Source organism: Convolutriloba macropyga, chromosome 5 (assembly GCF_964194025.1).
Source record: "Convolutriloba macropyga chromosome 5, txConMacr16.3, whole genome shotgun sequence".
NCBI classification, from domain to species: domain Eukaryota; kingdom Metazoa; phylum Xenacoelomorpha; order Acoela; family Convolutidae; genus Convolutriloba; species Convolutriloba macropyga.
In genome coordinates this window covers 68255275-68267105 of record NC_134472.1, presented here as the reverse complement: position 1 = coordinate 68267105, position 11831 = coordinate 68255275, and the positions used below count along the sequence as shown (strand labels likewise).

At 37.8% G+C, this 11831-nt stretch overlaps 1 protein-coding gene across 1 annotated transcript; it reads left to right on the top strand.

Annotated features, from left to right (window-relative positions):
- The first annotated feature begins 1148 nt into the window (after window positions 1-1148).
- On the top strand, window positions 1149-11438 carry LOC142340198 (cilia- and flagella-associated protein 263-like). Its single transcript, XM_075390710.1, has 9 exons — window positions 1149-1268; window positions 4464-4631; window positions 5230-5347; window positions 5965-6092; window positions 6348-6456; window positions 8261-8416; window positions 8630-8737; window positions 10184-10298; window positions 11039-11438. The coding sequence occupies exons 1-9, from the start codon at window positions 1159-1161 to the stop codon at window positions 11173-11175; spliced, it is 1149 nt and encodes a 382-aa protein (XP_075246825.1). The 5' UTR covers window positions 1149-1158; the 3' UTR covers window positions 11176-11438.
- The last annotated feature ends 393 nt before the right edge of the window (window positions 11439-11831 follow it).

The window sequence follows — 11831 nt, the reverse complement described above, 5'->3', positions numbered from 1 at the left end:
AACATGTCTCCGCTAGCCCTAGTTAACTTTTCATTGCGGACCTTGGGATCTCTGGAGCTGGATTACTTGGATAGAGTTCTCTCAGAGCAAATACCTTAGCCCCTCTAACCGGCACGTTGGTGTACAAACTTTTTACGTCAAGAGATACTCTTTGCTCATTATCTTCAAAAGAGAGTGACTCTAAAGCTGTTCTAGCATCTTGCGTGTTGGTTTCGATGTTTGCGCCGGGTGGTTTCTGGAAAAACGGTGCCGGAAATCTGTTCAAGTTTTCGTAACTGCTAGCAGGTATCGAAAGAACAGGCTGGAGAGGTGTAACTTTTCTATGTACCTTTGCTAGGCCATAATCACCCGCTGGTTGTGAACCATTTGAACTGAGTCTTTGATAAGTTTTGTAACTAATTTTCCCCTGCTTCATCAATTTTTGCAGGCTGTTATTTTTATTTTTCGTTTTTGATCACAATTTCATCTTTTGCTCAATTGACTTGTTGAAACTGATCCGTGTTCAGCACATCATCAAGTTTTTCCCTGTACGTTGACTTCTTCGTCGCACAGAAGCCGCAGCCTGAAGTTCATCGCACAGAAGCCACAACACGGCCGGAAGTTTTGCTCGATCAAATCCATAACTTTTGTTATTTCTTACACAACGAGAGTCTTTAGGCTCTTGTCAAATCAATCAAAAGAGATGAATTAACGGCTGTATAAAAGACAAATTGTTGAACATATTACAAACAAATAGCTGAAACTATTGATTAAAAGAAAGATCACACCGTAAAGCCAGTTCGCTGAGTTTTTTTGTTAGATTCACATGGTTACTAATAATCACATCAGTGTATCTTCTCTGCCGAAGGCTGCTAGCGATTGACCAACTTGTCAGCCGCTACTGCAAGAACAGAATCTAAGACATATACAATATACTTGAAGACTGTGTTGCTGTCGAACCATCGTCAAATTATCACGAAACTCAGCGGCTCTTGTCAAAAGATTACAGTAAACATAATCGGAATTAGTAATTGTTATTTGTAACCCTGGAACAAGTTGAACTCCTTCAAGAGTGACAGGAGTTGCCATTTTCGAGTATTGTTCTTTTGTTTAATCTACTCTAATACATGAGATGTGTAATTTTTCCCCTACAAATGGTCATCCATTTCAGATTTGTAAATGACTGAATCCGAGAGTGGTTATTCTGGCGTGTCTAATGATCAGGCCATCTTAGACGATATTAATGAGCTTTCAAATGAAGAACTACAACAGAAAACCCATGAAGCGCTGTTAGTGGAAGAGTCGTTCACCATTATTTTGATAGTTGGGGCCTTTCGGTTCTCGACCTCCTCTCTCAAGTTTGGGCGGAGCTTTACTTTGAGATTGTCTGTAATAGAATTTTCAGTTTTTTCGTTATCGGACTCTGTCGCTATGAAAGGTTTAGCCGTAACCTCTCGCTTGACTCTGTGGGACAGAATTTTTCAAGAATATTCACAAATTTTTCAAGCATGAATCACTAAATTTTGAAGATTATTGAAGAAAATTTAAATTCGTATAATATTTTGTAAAAGCAGATTTTCAGAACTTGAGGCCTTTTTTGGCCCCCTTGAAAAAGGATGGAAGAGTGAAAAAGTATGAGCTCTTAGAACTGTCAAAAGATTTGAACAAACTGCATTGAAGCTGGATTGAATTTGAGATTTAACGAAATATTGTTGCTCTTTGCTCGGCGAAAAAATAATGCAGGTCTTGAAATTTAAAGAAATGTAATCTCAAATTCAATTTCGTAGTTGAAACGCAAAATGTCATGAAATAATCCTATTTGTCGTTCCTTACCTCTCAAAGTAATTGCAAAATTCTATTATTGCAAGCGCAGCCGTAATTGCAAGCGCAGCCGTAATTGCAAGCGCAGTCGTAATTGCAAGCGTAGCCGTAATTGCAAGCCTCTCAAGGTAGTTGCAGGCGCAGCCGTGCTGTGCAAAACGATTTCTGGAAAAATTTGTTTTCAGAATAGCTTACTTCCAAATCACAGTTCTATTCCAAATCAACAGACGATTGGCACTCAAAAATAAAAACTGTCTGAAAAGCAATTTTGTCAATACCACAATCAGTACAAAATTGTGCAGCAAAACAAAAATTAAATTTGTACACATCTACTTTGAAGGCAATAAATAGAAAGTTGTTAGCGAAAATGACAGAAATTAGAGCAATTTTGTTCCCTCAGTGTTGTTTTATGGCACCCAATAAGAGTTTGTTACGTTATATAAATCTTGATATTGGATGCTGGGATAAAAATTAGATTCCCTGCTATGAAGGGGGAGAAAGTTAAGGAGATCCAAGAAAACACTAGAATTAGTTAGAACCGTTAGTTACAATCGTATGGTAAAGTTTTTAATCAAATCATGTTGAGACAACAGCAACAAAGTCCGAGGTAAAGTCGAGAAGTAATGATTGTAATCACCGCTCGGGGAGATTTGGGCCCGCTCTTGTTTCGTATTTACATAAATGACCTACCAACGGAGGTAATTTCAATTTCAATGGAAACAAAAATGAATAGCTCGATGAACTTCGAGATGATCTCAATGCGCTGCACAATTGGAGTGTTCAAAACCATCTTTTGTTCACTTCGAAAAAGTGCGCAATTAGCCAGTTTCAATTCGGCAAACACAAGCGCTTGTTAGATGAAATTTATATTAATATGAACGGGTGCAGCCTTGAGCGAAAACTGTTTTTAGCAATGTAGGACTTGTTATAGATGAAACTCTAAGCTGGAGTGAACATGTTCGACAAAGAGTTGGAAAAGCAGCCAAAGCCTTCTTCTTGTTGAAAGGGAGCACTTCGTCAATGCTTGATCGTAAAGCTAATGCTCATCTTGATCGAGTTATAATTATTCCATCGTTTCTTTTTGCTTCAGAATGTTAGAAACTCCAAAAGACTAGCTTTACAATTATTGAGAACTACAACAGAAGCGTGGAGATGGATTAACGGAAGCGTGAGATATAAGGATGCTTTATTGGAATTATTTTTATTACCACCTTTTTCTTTTAAAGTGCAAAAAGACCTACTTATGTGCAGTAATGTCCTCGGAGGGAAGTACAACGTTGATTTTTCGAAGCAGTTCAAAATAAGTAATAACAATAGAATACGTGTTATTCTTTCAGCAGTAAGATATGATATACAGAGGGACAATTTTTGGTACATAACTGGATTCAGAGTCATTGTTATTCAACAAATCTTAGATTTTTTTGATCCAGAAAACTTGCAATATAAACTGATCAGACTAATGCGGATATTTTTTTAATGGACACTGGATTGAAAATAACAGCTGTACTTGGACTTAAATTTGTCTGTGTTAAAATTGTTGTGCTAATCGTACATTATAACTGCGGGCATATTTCCCCGGCGGCATGTCCACCAATTCATGTTAATAATTAGAAAAGTTGCATAACTTATCACAATGTTGCCGTGATTAGACTACAAGTGTATCACATTTTATTTCCACAGTGTACATAGTAACAGTAGCGATAAAAGAGTGAAAAACTCGTTTTCTAATGCGAAAGCAGTCTTCGTTGTGTTAATTGGGCTTGAACTTATTTCACTAGTAAGTTATGCAAACGTTATCTTGTTTTGTTTCTGAATGGAAATACAATTAAGGTTACTCTTTTATAAATCTGAGGAGCGTAAAGTTTGTTCAAAAAACGTTCAGCAGGGAGCGGCTATTTTTTTCATATAATTATAAGTGTTAAAAGTTTTGACTTTTATAATAGAAGTGCATAATTTAGAGCGATTAAACTATTTTCGGCCATTTTTTTCCTGTTTTGACCAAAATTTTGTCACCCAGCTCATTTAATGGGATCATTTTGTTGGTTTTTCCGTCCCAGAAAAATCATGAGACTAATACTTTAGCCCTTTCAATTGATGTTTGTTTAAACATCAATTGAAAGGGCTAAAGTATTAGTCTCATGATTTTTCTGGGACGGAAAAACCAACAAAATGATCCCATTAAATGAGCTTGGTGACAAAATTTTGGTCAAAACAGGAAAAAAATGACCGAAAAGGAGGTCTCATTGACTTTATTTACAATGAAAGACTTCTAAAAATTCAATTTTTAAAAAAGGCATCCTATTGTTTGCAGGAAGTCATGGAGTGAGTAAAGTTCACCAATATGTAAATCTGCAATAATGCCCAAAAATGACCAAAGAATTTATGTCTTATTATTTTTTTTTCAAACGGGGTTCTTGCAATCAAGCGTTTTTCAAATTCTAGACGGCTTCAAAATGATACCACAGTTGATCTGAGATGCCACAAAAAGTGTCTGAACAATAAAAGTGATTCGAGCGTAAAGTTGTCACATTTTTCGAAAGTGGATACAAAAATAACCCCTTTAAGCGGCTGGCGCGGCACATCAAAAAGAAGGCTCGATTTTTAAAATCAGTTGCCGCCCCTAATGGTTTTTTTCTGACCTTATAACACTACAATCGTTTTAGCCGCTTCAACCAATTGCTTCACAATGAGACGGTCATGTTCGAGACGTTTTTGAAACGAGTAGATCCAAAAGACCTGCTGTCTGGTGCGATTGCAGCCCCTCAGCAATCTGGTGGAGTATTTGAAGGTCGCAGACGAAGATCGAAGTCAAGAAGTAGCAGTACTGACAGGTAAAATTTTTTCTGAGAGGAGCATAGGAGCACGTGAAATCCGGATCGTTTCTGAGGCTTACCGCAAAGGAATTTAGAAAACAGAGGAAGAACTATTGTATTAGAGTGGAAATAAAAGTAGTATTAAAAAGTGACTAGAACCTCAACGGGGGGGGGGGGGGGACATTTACTGCATTTTAAAAAATTTCAAATTGTTCCACCCCGTTGTAGATCGTAGATTGCCACGCTGCAGTAATTGTCTGCCCCCCCCCCCCCCCCATTGAGGTTCTAGGCACTTTTTTAAGCTACTGATAAATGAACTGCAGCTGTGAAAACTAATCAACATTGAAAACAGAGCAATGACTTGATATTTACTAGGAGCATAACCGTTGGACCTATGTCTTCAATTTCAAGACCATAGGTGTAAAGAGGTTGAGATAGTACACGTAAGCCCGAATTAATCTTTTCTGATAGAAACAATTTCTGGATGCTTTGACCAAATTTTTGCTGTTAAAAGAGCTGATAGGAATGAGAAAAAAAATCACGGCGCATATTTAACCAGCCCTAGTTAGGAGCTTGAATCATTGAAGCAGGTTATAAGTATTGATATTTGATATAGACTGGCGAAACTTTCGGCGGAGCAGAAATTGGAAATTGCGCAGAAGGAGTATGATGAGCTGGTGGAGGAACAGAAGCAATTCGAAGAGGAGGCAGAGAGAGACATTGACACTCATAATGTAATCATATACTCTCGGAAAAATGAAGGATATGTTTTGTCTTGTTTGAATCATACGATTCTCGCCAGATTTTATCGGCTCATTGTGAAGAGTTAAAATGGTTGTTACTGAGTTTGATTTTCATAAATTTGCTCAAACTGTCAATTAAAATGGCTATCAAAACATCGATACCTCAACCTTGTGCTCTAACAATCTTTGTCACTTCAATCGCTTAATAAGATCTTTCAAAAAGTATGTGACACAGATTTAGATCAAGGTTATTAGTTATTTTTTCAAGTTCAAAAGATGGCGGACAGTCTTTGATATTCTCAGAAAATTTCTTATACCCCCACCCTCAACAAACAAATATCATACACCCATTATGGTATGTTATATTTACGGTTATTAGGGCGGGATACTTGAAACCTGAATTGATTATAAAGGTTGTTGATCAAATTTATAGTCTGTTGCTATGGGCAAACTGTCACAAATAACAGGTGAGTAAATTTGCCAAATTATTCAGCGAAATCCGTTTGATAAATGGATGAGAGTGCTTTTCAAAACGTTTGAAGATAGATATAAATGGCGTTGCTCCAATGTCTTTATGATGATGCTTAAATGACTTTGGTTTGTTATAGGCAATTCTACAAGAAAGCAAGGAGTCAATGGAAGAGGTTGTGAAAGCACAGAGGGAGTTCGAGAGGGAGATTGTGAAGGGGGCTGTCAATAACAGGACTGGACAAATCCTAGCTGAGAAAATTCAGAGGTATCTTATAATTACCATCCATATTAGGAAATAGTATTTTGTTGCTCGTGGAAACTAAGTTTATAGTATTTATCATTTTCGAAAAATTTAAAGTTTGTTAACGGATGACATGAATTTGCTGATTAGCTGTAAAAAATGTTTAGTTTTCATTGTGACAATTGGTAGTTAGATTAATACAAGTAATACAATGCAAGTAGAGTAATACTGTGTGCGCTAAGGATAAGGACATGGACGAAGTAGAGTGAAATATTTCAGACACTTTGAAGAGAAGCTGAGAGCCAAGGACGCGATGATTGACAAGACTCGTCTGAAGAACAACACATTGAAGGCATCTGTTAAGAAAATGAAACAGCAACTCAAACAGGTAACAAGACAGACCTGCAAGGACTTTGGCTGAATTTACCCTCGCGAAATTCGGTTACGTTTAATATCACTAGCTGAGCTTTTGAATGTAACCCAATTCCGCAAAGTTCTTGTAGGTGCTTTTATTAACATTAAGATGTACGGGAGCTCAGAGAACTTAGGACTTCAGTCTGTTGATACTCTTAAACTTGCTGTTTACTTGCAAGATTCTGTGTTCAAGAAGACACAATAAATCTTTCTGATGGCAAAAAATCTGCATGAGTTTTTTATGTAACTGGTTTTTTTTTTGTATTGTGAGATCTCATAGCTGGAAAATTGTGAGGAAAATTTTTTATTAATTGCTCTTGAACGCAGTTCATAGCAATTACTGTAAACGTGTGTGTCTTTTTTATGCAAATTCGCTTGACAATTTTGCGCTTTTCTAGAACATTCTTTGACTTCTCAAGTGACTTTTTCACGCTGTCGTACTCCATTTCTTAGTGATCTAGTGCTCCGAAGTTGCTAACATAAAATGGGTTGAAGCATATTGTAGCGCATTGGTTAGTGCAGTTGGCCATGGATCGAGAGGTCAGTGGTTCGAATCCCGGTGGGGGCAAAGTTTTTTGCACCCATAAAGAACAACTGGTCTAGACTAAAGACCATGAATTAAATTGCCTCGCCTGTCGTTCAAGAGCAATTCTTCCGACATTTGTCGGTTTATGTTTAATTAATGCGGAAAAAATAATGATTCAATCCGACGACAGTGTAACCTGTTAGTGGGCAATAGAATGCTCCTTTCCATAAGAGCACTCTGAAATTAACTCTATTTCGTCTTTAATTACCCACAATCCTGAGATCTGACCTTTGACCTTATAGCTCTATCTCTAAAACAGTTTCTGAACTGCACGCTAGCATTGTAAGTTTAGTATAGTGGCATATATCTTTTTCGCTTAGCTCCATTACAACTTTATTGTCAAGAGACGCATTATTCTTACACTCATAAATTTTAATCAAACCACAAAAAACGTTTGATTTATGACCGGATTTATAAAAATAACAGCGATAATCAGTTTTAAAATAGCACTACGAAGGGTTAATGAGGAATGAAAATATTTATAAATATAAATGTGAATAAAAGTTTTTAGAAGTTGTTATTAGAACCCGCTAAAATCTCAATTAATTGCTCTCAAACAAAGTTTGTAGCAATTATATTAGTCCTGTTGTTCTTTTTTAATGCGATTTTTTTTGTTTGACAGATTTTTCTAACCAATTTGACTTTTCGTCCTCAAAAACTGGATAAACAGGTAACGCCCAGATGGCATTACGTGCTCTTAGAGCTCTTCATCTCACTAGTCTCCGGGTATGCGATTCACAGAAACTGTTTTGGAGGAAACTTATACTTATGGTTTGCTGGGCGGTTCTTAGAGGTTGACCCCCCCCCCAACAACAACACCAGCCCCCTCACTCACCCCGCTCCCTAATCCACACCCCTGCACTGGGCCCCGTGCAGCCAAAGACCCCCCCCCCCCCACCGTTGTTGCCCTCTCCCACTTGCTCCCCATTGCGTTCACCTCACGCCCTTTCAATTAAGCTAAAGCTAGCCTCACTACAACGTGGCTAGTTACTGACAAAGCCAACCGGTCGTTTGAGAGCAATTCGCCTGACGTTAGTCGGTTATGCTATTTATGTTCCTCATAAACCCGATGTATAGTACTTTTTTGAAACTGATTTTCCCTGTCATTTAAAAAAAGCCATTTTAAAACAACGCAAATCAGCATTTTGATGAAAACAACTTCTCAAAACTTAATATTTAATTTTGTTTGTAGAAAGAGGAGATGGGTGAGATTCTGTCTGTGGTGGACTTCAAGCAACTCAAAATTGAGAACCAGCAGTACTTGAACAAGATTGACGACAAGAATCAGGAACTTCTGAGACTCAAACTCATGGCCGGCAACACCATGCAAGTCCTCAACAAATACAAGGTAAACAACTACTCCCGTAACAAAAAAAATTGCATTGAGTACCTACAAATTTGGTACACGAAATTTCAGTGCTGAAAATGCCAATGATTTCAATTTGATTCAACGAAGTTTTTCTTAATCTAATCTCTTGAATTAGAACTGAGTCGGGTTGTTCTGATATAAATGTGCATTTTTGTTTCTTTCATGGGAATTGAATTACTTGTTGTTTTTCAGAGCAAGCTGAACAAGATGACAGAGGAGAACAGACAGTTGAATGAAGATTTGGAGAAGAGGAACTTCATGTTGGACAGTATTACTAAAGAGAGTTCAGGTGTCGAAAAGGTTTGATAAGAGTTCAGTTCAGTTCGATGTCTTACAGTAATGTTTTGTGTGCACGGTTTGATAAGCATCAGTTAATTTGTCAAACTGTAGCCAGTTGTTAGAAAAGCAGATGCTTGTCAGATTGGCTTCTGAGAGAGCTGTTTTAATTGCTCTCGCGGGACGTTTGAAGCAAAATTTTTCGTTATGCAAAGTTTGGATCTATTCTGTTTCGGCCCCCACCCCCAGCTTAGTGAACATAAATTTTTTATGGCCCCCAGGGGCACGTACTATTTCCTTACATAGTAACGTGCTATATAACAACATATAATTTGTAACTGGGGGGTCATAAAAACACTGGTGGGGGGGGGGGGGGGGGACAATAGATCCCAAAATTTTGTGATTGACCATTTTCGCGCTTTTGTTCTAGAACATTCTTTGACTTCTTGGGTGACTTTTTCACACTTTAGTTTTTCATTTCTGAGTAATCTAAGTTGCTCGCGTTCTGAATTAAAGTTCGTTGGTAAAAGCTTCAAAAGGTTCATCTGACGTTAGTTGGTTTATGTTGTAAGGAACCATCATCGTCGAAACACTATCAATAAGCCTAAAAATCCCTGAAAGATACTAAAATTCTAAAGGTTACCGCTCTTACGCTACCTACTTTTCCTTTTTAAACTTAAACTTACCATAAATAACTAGGGCCACCTTTTCATTTGATTTTTAATTGCTCTTGAACGAAGTTCATAGCAATTATTGTTAGCGTGTTGGTCTTTTTTTATGCAAATTTTATGCTTGACCATTTCGCGCGAGTGGGCAGTGCAGCTGGTTATGGAGCGGGAGGTCAGTGGTTCGAATCCCGGTGGTTCAATTGTTTTTCCACCCGCCTGTCGTTAGAGAGCAATTCTTCCGACACTAGTAGGTTTGTTTTTTCAGTGGGATTAACTAATTGCTGCAACGGAATTAGCATCAAAGAGCCATTATTGACCACTTCTGATCACAGTTACAGTTTTCATATCGCCGAATTTTGTTCGCTGCATGTCCACGGGGCTTTTGCAGCTTTTTTTTCAAGTTATGTTATATATGTACAACCTCAAGAGTTGATAATCTAATCAGTAAAACAAATTTTCCACCATAATTTGCGTTCCCATATTTCTATTGAAGAAATTTATGGACGTTTCAGATTTTTCACGTTGCTAATGGCCTGAATAATTTTCTAAAAGGCATTTTAGCGACCCAAACATTACTGGCGTGAAATTCAAATTTTCAATTAAAAAGTATTTTTAGGGAAAGGCGGTTGCAGAGAAGTTTTCAATAGTGAAGATAATTTGAAATCTCGCTTTTTTTTTACCAGCGTCTTTTGTATTTTCATGATCCATGACAATGGCCGTCAATTGAATTTTATTCCGTTTTTAATTAACAATACTGTATACAGTATGGTACTGTATAGGTTGGTGAATGATAATGTTTTAGGAGCAAGAGAAGGCATACGAGGAGAACCAGAAGCTGCGTGGTCAGTTGGAGAACTTCAGAGTACCAGAGGTCATTGAGTATGTGAGGGACAAAGCAGAGCTAACTGAGCTCAAAGGTCAGTGTCTTCTATATTTTTATCTACCTTACCAATCAAACCTAACAACACGGCTTTTGTTAGAAAGAAAGGAAGAAAGAAAGAAAGGATTAATTTCGTTGCTGTACAAATATTTACATATAAACAACATAGACAAATAACGAGATCATTGATATATCTTCTATTAGCGACCCCTCCCTCTAGTGCGTTCCCTCCCCTCGCGCTCAAACGCCTTCAATTAAGCTAAAGCTAAACTCCCTAAGCCGTAGTAGCTCGTTACTGACGAAACCAACAGTCTGCCAGTTGTTTGAGAACAATTCGCCCGACGTTAGTGGGTTATCTTATTAGTCCGGTTCAACTTTTTTGTTCGATTTTTTGTACTACCAGCTTTTCGTCTGATCGTTTCTTCTGACCATTTGACTTTTGGTTCTCAAAAACGGGATAAACATGTAAAGCCCGGAGGACATGAATTCATTATGCAATTCTCATTGAGCAGAGCTTACTAAGTGTACAAGTCACGGCAGTTGCTGAGATATAAAATCATGGTGTGAGGGCAGTTTTATACCCCACACTCTACCCCTCCATTCTTGAAGGCAACTCTACAACGCATAATGCTGATTTGTCCTGGTATAGCGGAAGTGAAGTAGACTCATAAGTGTGGATTGAATGATTTTTGTTGGATCCTTCCAAAAATTTGGGAGAAGAAATTTGTCTGTGAGCCCGTTGTTGAGATGTTTGTGATGTTTGGATTTTGGTGTTAGGGGTCGTGAGAAGCTGGGAGAGGAAGGTGGAGATTGCAGAGATGTCTCTGAAAACACACCAGAAGACATGGCAGAGGATCCGATCAGCCACGAAGCCATCAGAACTGCCATGGAAACAACTCATTGAGGAAAAGTAACGACGAAAATAGAAAGAATAAATGCTACAACAGACCTGCCAGAAAAAGTTATAAACATAAAAAGAGTGACTCTATCCAATCGACAAAGAATTTCAGATAATTGCAAATTAGATTTATAAATTGTACAAATGTATAGATTGTAACTAAATGACTGTAAAAAGCAAAGATATCGTAATATAAGCATTGTGTTTAACTGTTCTGAAACAAGATTGTAGCAATTATAATACATCTGTGGTCTTTTTCGAATGCAATTTTTTGCTTTATCGAGTTTTCTGTTGTGATGCTTTTACCTTTTTGTCCTCAAAACGGGATATACAGGTTTGACACAATTTTAAGAATTTGTCGCCGCTTCCACGTCTGTTGCCCACTCTACCCCACACACTCCAATTTTTGACCTCTTGGCCCCTTTTGTTGCACCGTCTCGCATGTTTTTGCAACCTCCCCGTTCCAAAAGGCTAGCGCCCTGAGATAAAGCTGTTAGTTATTCTATCACCTAGAACAATCCGTTACACAAAGAAAACCACCTTCTTATCGAACTATCGAGGTGAAACAAAAAACATAATCTATAGCCCCGCAATCATGGTAATTATATTATAATGGAGGGTAATATTTTCGTGGGGCAGGGGCTACCGGGAGAGAAAAATTTTTGATTGCAG